The sequence below is a fragment of the Lygodium microphyllum genome, chromosome 17, assembly GCF_053477565.2.
Source record: "Lygodium microphyllum isolate KBCC chromosome 17, Lygodium_microphyllum_v1.1.10, whole genome shotgun sequence".
Classification (NCBI taxonomy): domain Eukaryota; kingdom Viridiplantae; phylum Streptophyta; class Polypodiopsida; order Schizaeales; family Lygodiaceae; genus Lygodium; species Lygodium microphyllum.
Genome location: NC_141151.1, coordinates 15,965,173 through 15,979,156, shown reverse-complemented (window position 1 = coordinate 15,979,156; position 13,984 = coordinate 15,965,173). Strand labels below are relative to the sequence as shown.

Here is a 13,984-nt window from a genome sequence, read left to right as displayed (position 1 = left end):
TTCTGATGGGACCAATTCAAAAAAGATTACAGAAGCTATAATAAGATCTGAATTGTTATTGGTACAGCTGTACCTCTTCCTCAGTCCATTTCATAGAAGGATGACATGTGGGATGTCATTCAAACACACAAGCACGCAAATCTGCTCTTCAGTGATCAATCTGGAAATCAAATAGATGTTAGTCTATAATGCATTTGATGGAGCTGATTTGGTTTTTAAAACAGTTGGTGTGATGCAATTTCCAGATAAATGCTTTAATTCCCATGATCTCTCTCTCTCTCTCTCTCTCTCTCTATATATATATATATATATATTGGGCCATCCTTCTTGTTCCCCCCAAGTGGAGCTTGAGGCATTTGCAGAATGCTATATATCTTTCTGCTAAAGTGCTTCTATAAAGTGGCAAGAAACATTTATTCTGTTTTGTCAAGATCTGTTTTCCTTTTGACCAACCATCAGGCTCAGGTCAAAAAACATTAGTTTTAAGATAATAATAAAAGACGAATGCTTGTGGGACATGATTTGGGACTTGGTGCCATCCAAAAACATTGCAATTATAAGTGGGGTAGAAAATAGCAACCAGAGACTTGAAATTATGACACCTTAAACCAGGAAAGGAGCTGTTGTCCAACTATTGAAAAGCTTCTACAGTTCTGTCATCCTCATTTGATTTCAAGAAACTTTTTAACTTTTCCTTGTGCCAAAAAACTTGCATTTAGAAAAAAGTTCAAGGGTCTGTTCACGCCAGGACATGCTTGCTAAGGCAACTGGCATGCGCTTTGCCATGTTCCAGGCCACATGGGAGTCAACTATCAGTTGTTACCTGGAAAGGTTGCAATCACTAACAGGGCATGCAAATTGCTTTGCCGCAGGCCACATGGCAGTCAACTATTGGCTGTTACATGGAAAGGGTGCAGTCACTACCATGTCTTCTGTGCACCATATTGACACAAATAAGTCCATGAAAACAACCCACATCTAAGCCAACCAAAGCAGACTAGTTTAATTAAGAGCATACTACTCTTTTGAGGGCAAGATGATTGCCCTTAGGACTTCTCTTTCCAATTTATAGCTGGATACAACAAAAACAGGGAACACTTCAAGCCTAATGAGATGATAGTACCCTGTTTGATTTTAAGTAAAATGCAGTTTACCATGAAAAGTTTTAACAAAAGCTGTGTTGATTCTGTCACTTTTTCTGCAAGTTATTGAATTAGCTCCATTGCTCCATTTGTCAACCATATGAAAGAAGCACAATCATTCTTGTTCTTGCAACAAAAGTGTGTCTGATTGTGTTACTCAATGCAAAACATTTAAGTAAAAGGGCAGCTCTTGCTGATGCCATGAGTCTTCCTTGCTCTCAGTGCCTGAGAAATGAGTGAAAATCTTAAATGCTACGGAAAGAACCTGGGACTGGTTCACAAGTGATGGTGCGTACTCTACACTTGCGGCTCTGTTAGTGGCGTTTGTGATTCCTGCTCCGGAGCTTTGCTTCTTCAGGGCCATGGCAGATGCAGATCCTCCTGCATGCTAGGCTCCCCACTTCGTCGAACTTGAAGGGTGCAATTACAAGTCTTGAGCGGCTAGGTAGGGCCTTTATGAGACGGAGCCCTTGTAAAGGAAGATGGAGTTGTCCAATGGGTGCTAGAGGTTGGAGGGGTGCGGACAAAGTTGTCCAATGAGACTCCCTCATGCGATGTTGATGATCAGGTGATGACGGCTCTTGTCCTTCCTCTCTTATCCTGTAAAGGAAGATGGAGCTGTCCAATGGGTGCGAGGTTGGAGGGGTGTGGACAAAGTTGTCCAATGAGACTCCTTCATGCAATGTTGACAATTTGGTGATGACAGCTCCCGTCCTTCCTCTGTTATCCTGTTTTCGTGTCCGCTTGTATCCTCTTCCTCTCCTCTCTCTTCTTCTTATATTCTTTGTCTCCTTCTCTCTTCTTCTTCTATTGCTTCTCTCCCTTCTACTTTTTCTCTTTCTTGCTCTTCTTCTTTTTTCTCTCCTCTTCTCCTACTTTCCCCCCTTCTACCTCCCTCTCTTCTTCTTCTCTTCTTCTTTTCTCTAGCCTTCCCTTTCTTCTTTGTTTATCTCCTCCTCTTCTTCCCTTTTTCTCCTCCTCCTAGGACCTCACATTTTTGTCTCCAGTGACTGATGGGACAGTAGGTGTCTGATGGGATGTACCTGCAGTGACTGACGGCAATGTCTGCAGTGACTGATGGGACAGTATGTGTCTGATGGGATGTACCTGCAGTGACTGACGGTTTTTGTCTCCAGTGATTGATGGGACAGTATGTGTCTGATGGGATGTACCTGCAGTGACTGACGGCAATGTCTGCAGTGTGAAAGGCAAGAATACTGCCATGATACTCTGAATGTTGCAGTGATTGCTTATGTCACAGTGACAGTTTATGCTACAGCCACATTTCATATTCCAGACACATTAACATTTTATGCTACAGTGAAAGTTTAGGTGAGATTGACAATCTTATGCTACACTGACAGTCTTATGCTACAGTCACATTTTATGGTGCAGTCACATTGACAGTTTATGATACACCAACAGTTTATGCTATAGTGAAAGTTCATGTCACTGGTTTACTGCTCTAGTCAGACTGTAAACAGTTTATGCATATGCTGTAATCATGGCGGAATAAATTGACAATGAAGGAATCACAAAACTAACCATGGAAACAATGTTTCATTTACCGCCAAAGAACCCGAGATACAAAACCTATGGGTGTAAAACCTGAGATTGGAATGTCTCTCCAGGGTCAAGTAGATATGGGAAGACATCCTGCAAAATCAATGAAACACTATATGAGGAGATGTTGATCATACTTCGTGCTGAAATGCGTATCATGAGGAAGGAAATAGAAAGTGATATACAAGAGCGGGTTCGAGCTGAAATGATGGAGGAACTAAAAAAAGAGATGCAACAAACATTGGGTGCACACATGGTAGAGAAAGACTCAATGATCTCTAACTTAAAAGAAGAACTAGAGGAATGAAAAAAGAAATTGGATGCACAATAGGCATCACAAATCACACCGGAGCTGCAAAAAGAAATGGATGTTTTAAAAAAGGATATGCACACCTATGCAAGTGTGGTGGAAGGAACCTTAAAGAAAATGGAGAATGTTGTCAAAGAAAGTGCAGAATGGATAGATGTGGCAAAAAAAAAAAAAGGAATGCATGGTAGCAAAATGGAAGTTATGAATGCTACCTTGGAAGAAGAGACAAAAAGACAGGCACGCGCACTTCATGTAAGAGTGGTTGGACTAGATGAGAAAAGCTCCCCAATTGAAGATGCTACAACTCTTGCGACTAAAATTGGGGCTGCAGACATACCTATCATTGGGGTCTAATGAGTCTAGAATGATGACAAAAACAAAAGTTCTCATCTTGAAGTTTGGAGACTTGGAAAGGAAGAGAGCCTTCCTCTCTAAGAGAATCGCTCTCAAAGGAGAAAATATCTACCTAGATGAGGACCTTGTCCCAGCCTAGATAGTCCACTGGAGGGAAAATATGCCATGTGTTCTAGAGGCACGGAAAGTAGGTAAATGATGTCTACAGAGATGGAAGAGTCATCATCACAAAGAAAAGGACAGCATGACGGTGTGCAGTCTATAAGACCTTGCAGTTCACATTATGAAATTGCAATGGCTCCCTTAAGAATAGATGGGAAAGTACATATCGCCCTCAATATAGGAGGCTTGGAGGGATGAGGGGATTAGGAGGTATGGCAATTCTATTTAGAGAAGAGCTCCAAGATACAATCCAAGTGGTACATAGAGATGCAGAGGCAAGATACATGTGGATTAGGTTACGCATAAATAGAACTCGGGACAAATACATTGCTATATGCTACTTTCGCCCTTCATACTTTGAGTTTGTCCCTAAAGAGGCATCCCCGTATACACCACTATATGAGGACATAATGAGATTTATGAGCATTGGGGATGTTTTAATAGCAAGAGACTTTAATGACGCGCATCAGGAAGCAACTTATCAGCTTTCTTTGACACTAGCAATAAGATGTTTAGAGATATTGCACTAGATTAAGTGGGATTAGTCAGCAGATCAGCCCAAGATAGAGAGAGAACAAAATATGGAACATAGCTACTGGCATTGGGAAGTGCACATGGTTTGGTCATTCTTAATGGGCTTCCACAATGGCCAGGATCTAATGGTTTCTCATGCTGGAATAACAAGAAAGGGTCGAGCACAGTGGACTACTTGATTGGATCACCCAACTTGCTACCTGACATAAAAAGCTTTGAAATCTCAGACAGACCAATTGGATTAGTAGTAGACCATGCTATTCTAGCTTTCACAATGCAATATGGGCATATGAGGCACAGTCACACATACCAAAATTACCACGGTATGGTTTTGTGGAAGTGACCTCACACATATACAACACTGTTGTGCGAGATGCATTGAGGGAGCTAGATACACAAGCTTCTTTGGATGAGTTTACATGACAACTTGCCGAGATAATACATACATCAGCATCCTATGCTTTCCCACACACTACACCATCAGATAAGCCTCCACGAGGTAATACCCCACAAAATGGTTGGTATGATGATGAGTGCAGAGAGACATGAGCACGTTTTCAGCGAGAGGTGGCACTTGGCACATGTAGACACAAGCATGCTTAGGCACTCTTCAAACGATTGGTACGCAAAAAGAAGCGGGAATACCTAAGCAAACTAGAAACAAAAATGTATTCCTAGACCGGATGATTGGCATGAATATGCTTGCACACCTATGCCTCTTCCCTCAACCCCAAGCCTAGCAATTGCAGATTTTTCATAGAAAAAAAAGTGAGGAATGCCATATGGAAACTAAAAAATGGGAAAGCCCAAGATCATGATGATTTAGTAGCAGAACACTTCACGCATGCTTGTGATATCTTGACACTAGCATTGGCTCACATCTTTAATAAGGCAGTCTGTGAGGGGTTTCCAACCAGTTGGTCAGACCATACTATTGTGCCACTCTTTAAGAGTGAAGAACCTGTCCTACTTAGTAACTATCGAACGATCATGATTGGTCACATGTTGGCCAAAATATATGGCTCTATTGTGGAACAAGCATTGAGTGAATGAGCCAAGATGCATGGCGTGAGATCAAAAGGCTAGGCTGGCTTCAAGAGGGAATATACAACTCTAGACCATATCTTGACATTGAGGGCAATCATTGAAGAATGCAAGGCATTTAAGAAAAAGATCTACTGCTGTTTTGTGGATTTTCACAAGGCCTTTGACACAGTGCCATGTGCTAGACTCATGAGAAGAATGCAAGACATTGATGTGCCAGTAGAGATACAATGGAATATCTATGACTTATATGACAGACAGAGTACAGACACTTGAGGGCATCTTAGATACAATCAATAGCACCATTGGGGTGAAACAAAGGCTTCCCACTTTCACCAACACTATTTGTGCTGTACATAGATGAAATTTCAGAATATGTGGACAGAATTGGTGGGGTCGGAACCAGCCTAGCTAGAGTGTTGATACCATTATTGCTTTATGTAGACTATATTATACTTATATCTGACTCACCTAAGGGACTAAATAGACACTTGGATGCATTATCAACTTTTTGTAGAGATAGAGACCTTAAGGTGAACCTTGGGAAAACTAAAGTAATGGTATTTAACACTTCAGCTGCCTGGATGAGAATTTAGCATTGGTTTACTTTTGATGGAGAGCCTGTGGAGATGGTAAAGTAGTATGTTTATTTGGGGGTCACATTGAAGGGACCACAATTCTCTTGGAGAGAGACATCAGAGGCTCATTTGGCAAAAGCATATGCAGCCTTAGGTGCATTGGAGAGGCAATGTGCTCACATACAGTTTCATGAACTGTGCACCAAACTATGGCTTTTTGACACTTTGGTTACACGCACACTCCTATATGGGACAGCTATTTGGGGTCCGAGTCTCTTCCACATGAAGAGATAGCCTTTGGGAGACCAGGATGGATCAAAGAAGGAATACTATGACGGGTGGGAGCATATGGAAAGACCATTGGTCATGATGATCTCACGTATGATACGAGTGAAGAGCACGACCCCACATGAGATTATCAAAGCTGAGCTAGGAGTATCATCCATGGTGGTTGAGGCCTTGGTCTAGGCAGTGACTTTCATACGTAGACTATGGGAGCTTCCCCAAGATAGATACCCACGGCCAGCCCTAGCCTCTTCTAGACAGCTAGCAACAGATGGTAACAAACATTGTTGGTATGCTCAGATGAGTCCATGGATGAGTTTACATGGGATGTAGATTGATAGACTACCCCTCTTTGACTATAGCTTGGATTGCCCTACACTTGATCTAAGGCGATCAGAGCTGAACCATGTGATTAGTGTAGACATACTGAGGTTAGATACGGAGAAAACTTGGATCCGACCCCCTTCCCCCCATGGCACGAGGATGGCACACTACTAGATCCACTTCCTTTAGGTATCTGAGGATGGTATCCTCACTCGACCTAGGTACATGGATACACAACTGCCTCATGGATGGTGCACAATTATTGCTCAAATCCGCACCTCATCCCACCACCTAAGGATTGAAACAGGCAGATGGGAGGGCATATAGAGAGAGGAACACATATGCCCACTATGTGACAAAGAGCCAGAGGCAGAGGAACACTACATCTGCCGATGCACGGTATATTATGATATATGAGACAGATACCACTGTCTGTTTTGAGAGGGTTTGGGACCCTTGAGACGAATAATGCAGTTTGAGGATCAGAGATGCTTGAGTTTCTTTTTCTTGGAGCTATAGAGGCGCAGAGCAGCTATTCTATGGAGTAGGAGGCCCCCACAGCTTGGCTCACATAGACAAGGAGCAGCCACTGACTTTTTCATTGCTACACGATTGAGTATGGGACATACCACCATTGCTGTGACAGAGCCTACAGGAGTCCATCATCATTAGGCCTATCTTTTGTAGGTGTCCCTTTGGATAGAGTAGTGGCGCTCAACCGGTCTAGGATCCCACGTCCACCTAGACGAAGGCCTAGACATCCACACCACAGACAAATTAGAGCCATCATTGAGCCCCACAAGAGACAGATGCCGAGATGCCTCAGCCATGCGAGATACATCTTCCTAGAGGATAAACATCTCATTGATGGAGAGTCTGCTTTTTCTACTTTTACTTTTAGATCATCGACATGTTTTCTTTTTATAGGACACTATTTCACCTTTGAGTCTTATAGGCATGCTTTTCATCTTTTTTCGTTCTAGATAAGAAACACACCATCATTATAAGTATTGCTTTGGTCTCATAGGCCACATTGGCCTTTTAGAGATGTTAATATACTCTTTCTCTTTTTTTTTTCATGAAGATAATTGAATTAAAAGGCAATATTTACATCAGACCATTAGGTCAGCTAAGAAAAACAGAACAAATACAAATCAAGCCGAAAGGCCTCAAAGACCATAACACACAAATATCACACAAAAAGGACAGCTAGATTGGAGCAAACAATATCTGGCCAAGGAGTAGCAATGTTAGGAAGAACCAGGTCAGCTGAAACCATAGAGGAGATTTTCCATAACAATAAACTACGAACACAGGCCACATGACCATGGATACCTGAGGCAAAATAAAAAATGAAGGCATTCCAAGTACTCCAAATATGCCATAGAGCTATCCAACGAAGGAAATGAAAAAGGTAGGAATGATCTAATTGCAAGGCGGACATAGAAGACATCCTTCCCATAATCCACGAATGAGCTGATATTCGTTGCTAAGTCAACGAGGACCACACCCAGGAAACAAAATTCCAAAATTGTCGAGCAATAAGGCAAGAGACGAAGAGATGAAACAATGTCTCATCGCATGTAGTGCAAAATACATGCCCACCACGAGAGATCTTGCGAGCACGAAACACATCCCCAGTTGGAAGACCCCCAATAAGCAACCTCCATATGAAAACTTTACCTTGATAAGGAATCTTAGACTTCTAGAGTTGGAGAAATCTTTCTTGATACTTCTTTTTGTTGTCTTGAATATACCATATTTTATTGGCCTTTCCAGTGACCCATCTCTTGACCTCGGCAAACTAATGATAGATTTGATTAGCTGACATGTTCTCGAAATCGTCAGGTAGCACAAACATCCCATCCCGCCAAGGAGACGAGGGCTGTAAAGCAAGCAATGGAGAGTATCTCAGAAGCTGCTCCTGTAAGGACAACCAAATGCCATGATAGCCACGAGGCACCTGAAAGTACTGACAAATGCGTCGGAAAGAATAAAGACAGGGCTGCCTAGGAATGACACCATCATGGAATGTTTGTAACCCCAGGCGAGCCATTTGATTAAAATTATCTCGTTGCAAGTCTTTATAAGGCTAGTCCAACAACCTGGAGGTAGCTAGCACTTCTCCTTGTAGCGAATTCTCCTCACAAAAATCAAGAGGGTGCCAACTGCGAAATGCAAAATCTCTTGCCAAGGTGCAATCGAATGAGAAAGGAGAAAAGATTGGGAGACCTTAATAGGCCTCATGGAATTTAGCACATGCCACCAAGAAACTTGAATAACTGTGCGACCATGTGAGATACCAGTCTTTTCAATGAAAAATTTTGCAATATTTATCCAAGGATGACTCTGCACACATAAAGCCTACAAAAGTGCCAATCTCAAAGCAACCATATGGAAATTAACATCCAATAAAGCTGCTCCGCCCATCCTTTTAGGAGTAATGACATGCTGCCAAGAAATCGACACCTGGCCCAAACGATTACCTTTCTTTTTCCACAACATGAAGCAGATAGGCTGAACTAGTTCCAAAAGAGATTTCTTAGTCCAAGGAAGTAAGGGCAGAAAAAACGAGACCATACTAATCATGATGCATTGATACTCTCTCTCTCTCTCTCTCTCTCTCTCTCTCTCTCAGCATATATGAAAATGTGCAGGGTATCCGCGGTGTTGTTAAGCCTTAACTAAAGCTTATATAGCCTTAGTTAAAGGCTATCGTTTTAAATTTCCCTTATTGCACAGGCTATGGCTGCCATTTTTTCGAACTCCTAGTTCTTGCTAGTTCCAAAAACTATGCTTCTATCTTTCTGAAATGGTAGTATCAGCTCTTTTGTCTGCTAGGTTCCATGAGATAAGTCTAAAAATTTCTGGCCCTTAGGACAATGTAGTCTGGGACTGGATGTCTATGCACAACTTATCATCTTGGACATGCAATTTTGCTCTATGGACTTCTTGCACTGATTGAAATTGAGTCATCTTCCATTCCACATGGATTGAACAGGTATATTGTGACATCTTCCATTCCACATGGATTGAACAAGTACACTTATTTTCAATCCCCAAGGCAACCCTTTATGATTGTGATGGATTGGAGGACGTTGATCAGCATCAAGGGTATTTGTTTTTTCGGTTTTTGCATTGTAAACCTTAATCAAGGCCCTCATGACAGATCTGTGAATTTTACCAAAAATGAAGTACATCAGAGTGGAACATAGAAAGATGTGAACCGCTCTTGAATCATGATCGTTAAGCTGGATGTCTCTGAAAAATAGTTGCAAGTCAAAGTGGTGCACTGGCGTCAAGTCTTTATGTTACACAAGCCTTGGTGTGCATTACCTATGGGCTATGTGTAGCACTGTTCTTAGACAAGCTGACGCAACATACAAACTTGATTTCTACTGAAGGGTTCTTTACTTGAAGTCGAAGCTTCCAGTGCTCATTGATGTTGACAAATTATGCCGATGGAATTTGTACAGAAAGAAGGGCTGTACTATCAGTCTTACCCGTTTTTTAAGTCTTTCTATTGATTTTGTATTTTCAGATTCCTGTTATTAGGTTGCTCTTTCCGTCTCTGAACTTGTATTTTGTCACCTTGTTGGTCATTGGTTTTGTGCTTGGCCGCAGGAATTCTGATGATATGTGCACATCAGAGAGTGATTCTCAGAAGATTAGTGAAGTGGTTCAGAGTGAATCATATTCTCAAAGAACTGTATGCAGCAAAATCTCAGCATTGCTTGAAGGTTTACATCTTATCCTAGCTTCCAGTTACCTTCTTCATATCTGCTGCCTCTTGTGGCTTACAGCTGTGGTGTCTTCGTTCTTCTACTTCCAGGCAAGTTTATTTTGACTGATTGTTGTGTGCAATTCTCTTTGTCTGTAAACAGTAAAATTATGGAGCTGATGCACATCTTTGTGTGTTTCTTTCCCTATAGTCTTAGCTTTTCAGTTTTCTCATCCTTTCTAGACTGTAAACAACCATTCAAAAGAACTGATAATTGCGTTGTATCTGTGACTGTTGAATGCAGTGCAATTAAGCAGCGGCACCTCCCATATCTGTGACATAATAAAATGAAATACTTGTCATATGCACACTGTTCATTACTTTTTGTTTCTTCCATGCCATCAGTATCTGCAACTGTTGAATGCAGTGCTATTAAGCAGTGGCACCATCCATAACTAAATGAAGTACTTGTGACATGCACACTATTCATTACTTTTTGTTTCTTCCATGCCATAGATGCTTCTGTTAATATCACCAAATAAATCAAATAAAAATTTCCACAATCTGCTGTTTGTTTTGTGTTTGGGTGGGGATACCATTGTATTGTATGCATGTGCAGGCATGGGTCTGCATGAGAACGAGGAAGCAAAGCTAGCAGTATATATTTGTCAACTTGTCAAACTTGACATCTTTTATATTTCAGAGAGCAAATGTGGTGGCAGGAGTTGTGCATGATTCTTTAGGTAGACGGAGGCTCCTTGCAAAAATCAACAGCTTCACTGCAGTTTTTATCCTTCTAGGCCAGCTCACTATCACGGTATATGAAATTTCTATGTACTTGCTCTGGTTGCCTTTTTTCTGAAGTCTAGGTGTCTGTCCATTTGACAACTTGTTATGTGCTAGAAATTGCGGAGAGAAGGATATGAAACTTCTATGTATTTTCTCTGCTTGCCTTTTTAAATTTCAGGCCTCTCTCTCTCTCTACTTGGCAACTTCGTAATCAGTAAGGTTTGTGCTAAAAACTGTGGAGGGAAGGATATTTAAAAATGAGCGTAAGTTGAGTAGATTTACTTGCTATAGTATAGTGATCTGTGGTCTCTCAATCCTCTAGTACCACATGCATAGTAGCTGTAGTCCCTAAAAACCAGCTGCACATACAGCTGGTGTGTCAATGGTGCCAACTACATCTCTTAATGTGGGGTTCAGCCTGAAAGCACTGTCTCTTCAGTAGGGTAGGGCTCCATATCCTGATCGTATTGAGACATCACCCATGCACTGAACATGGATGATCTTGGACTCTACCTATGGAGTTCATGGTCGTATTGGTTGCATTAGAGGCTTATTTTATGATATTGGTAGGGGTTGTCCTGTGTGATGCGGCTGCTCCACGATTAGAGATTATTTGCACAACTTCGATCATTTTCGTGCATGATTTTCTTAGTGTTCAAGGCCCAAGAGTTTCAACAAGTTACTTTTTCCTATTAGTAGAATTGTGACTTTTTTGGGGTTTGTGCGAATATGGCTTTTCCATTCTGGCTAGATGGCCTTTTGAACATCTGTTTATTCTTTTATTTTTTGTGTTTTTCGGAGAGAGAGAGAGAGAGAGAGAGAGAGAGAGAGAGAGAGAGAGAGATTCGTAATAACGTATAGGGGCGCTTGTTGACGTTTGGTGGAATCACAATTGCTCTTTGTGCATCACCAATCATGGCCATCATCAGCATGGCAACTATTTCCCTTTGGCCTACACCATTGGTGATTGCGATCTCTGAAGCATCTCGCAAGGTCAGCGTATCCATATGGTGTCAACGAGCTCTCAAAAATTTTAATTGTTTCTTGTAAAACGTACTGTTGTTTCTAGTTAAAGTTTCAATATCTGTTGCCTGTGCTGCAGCATTCTAAAAAGCCGAACAATGCTATGTAAGTGCCATCTTCTATGTTTAATCTAGACTCATATGTAGGAAGGTAATATAATTGGATTATTCTCCTTATGGGCACATGCTTTTTCCCTGGGACTTGGGGCCATTGCATGATGCATGCTTTGGGATGCAAATCGTCTGACATCAACGACGGACAAAACAGTCTACTTATGCTAACTGCTCGAAGGGCATACGTTTTTGGTGATCGTTAAATAGAACACAAGCAAAATACATGAGTATCCATTTGTTGAGGATCCCTTACGTGAACCCAATTTCCTACTTTTCATATTCCAGCATGTGACTGCTCGAATACAATTCTTGTCACTCCTGACACCTCTTTTTAATGTGAGGGTTCATTTTTTAGGGTTTAACCTGTGATCTTTCACTGTCTTATGCAGGTCATGACGTATGTTGTAACGAAGCCTGGAAGGGAAGTGCTTTTCACTGTCACAAGCCGTGAAGAGAAATATAAAGCTAAGGTTTGTCAGTACAGACTTTGAAAATGTTTCAGTACAGCATTTAGCTTACTCTGCTGTTAAATGCTCGTAATAGATGGATATTTACATGGTTGAGGCAGGCCATCATCTGATTATCGATAAGGTGTCTTCAATAGTTTACTGGCTGATTCTTGAGTTTTTTTTTTTTTGGACACACCGTGAAAAGAGACGTAAGAGTAAGATTTTGTCAATACAGACTTTTACAGTATATCCTATAGCATTTAGAGTGTTCTAATGTCACTTACCTGCTACATGGTTAATGCAGGCCATCATCTATTGTGGGTACACATTATCTGATAAGCAATGCACCAATTTTGTTCATATCACTCCGGTATTTTTGGTAGTTTGCTGGCTGATTATCGAGTGACGGATTTCTTGTAGGTTTTCATCGACACATTCGTTCAGAGGCTAGGGGATGCTGCGGCTGCAGGAATTTATGAAGTCATTGGAAGTCTGCTTCTGCTAGAACCATCGAGTGTCGCAATATGTGCTCTACCAGTTATGATTTAATCATTTCGATCGTCTTGTGTGGCTTGAATTTATTGATCATTTATGTTAAGACTATATTTTGCATAAATTGATTGATTCATACAATTTCTTCTGCTGTTTCAGGTCTGTTTTGGGTGGTTACTGACAGCGCTTACTTTAGCTCATCGACAGCAAGCACTGGCAAAATCTGTCCCGGATGTTTCAAATTATTGACTGACTCGCTACTGAACAAAGCATGCACATAGTATATGTACCAAAGACTTCGAAATTAACCAAAACAACTTTGGATATAGGTCACCAATGGTGAAAAGGGCGAGCTGCTAAGGCAGCAAGGGCAAGGATGGCCTCCTCTTTCTGCCTATGCACCCTACTAAAAACAAAAACACATTACAAAGAAATAAAAAACTTTGGATATAGGTTGAGCTTGAGAGCCGAATTTTGCTTACATTTGCTTCACAAGATGCTCCAGTCAGTGCAGGCCTAGTCGACAGTAGAATGCCCACCAAAATTTTGGCCACAAGCTCTTGGTCATTTCAAGAACAAAGATGTATGGGAGCTCTTTGCATCTATCCATTTATATATATATATCTATATCTATTTTATATATAGTATTGGTTGTGCCAAAGGGAGTTTCCAAACTTTCAAAGAGCCTCTCATACTTATAGCATATGCCAAGCCCACTAAATTTCAAATTTAAATTCCTCTCTCTCTCTCTCTCTCTCTCTCTCTCTCTCTCATAGATGTTGCTGAAATAAAAGAACAATCATATAGACAAGAACATCTATGAGAGAAACAAAACCCAAAAAAATCTCTACATTTGTGAAACCATGAAAAAGAAATATTCTTGAAGCTCTTGAACAATTACAAAAATTTGCAGCATTATGCCCAAGTGGTGGTCGAAGTCATATTGGAGCAGTCATTGCAGACAACTCTTGCCAAGAAGCTCTTGAACAATGACAATAATTGACATTTTGCACCATAATGCACAGTGGTGATCGAAGTCACGTTGGAGTAGTCACATTGCAGACAACTCTTGCCAAGAAGCTCTTGAACAATGACAATAAT

General features: G+C 41.1%; 1 protein-coding gene across 3 annotated transcripts in view; it reads left to right on the top strand.

The window, feature by feature from the left end:
• Positions 1-13,523, top strand: part of LOC148021609 (TLC ATP/ADP transporter) — a 79,392-nt gene extending 65,869 nt beyond the window's left edge. For all 3 annotated transcript variants that reach the window (XM_087697061.1, XM_087697062.1, XM_087697063.1), the window contains 6 exons: positions 9,921-10,128; positions 10,721-10,834; positions 11,668-11,799; positions 12,332-12,412; positions 12,812-12,928; positions 13,043-13,523. In XM_087697061.1, coding sequence (XP_087553187.1) covers positions 9,921-10,128; positions 10,721-10,834; positions 11,668-11,799; positions 12,332-12,412; positions 12,812-12,928; positions 13,043-13,132 — 742 coding nt within the window. In that variant the 3' untranslated portion in view covers positions 13,133-13,523. The remainder of the gene's footprint in view (positions 1-9,920; positions 10,129-10,720; positions 10,835-11,667; positions 11,800-12,331; positions 12,413-12,811; positions 12,929-13,042) is intronic.
• The last annotated feature ends 461 nt before the right edge of the window (positions 13,524-13,984 follow it).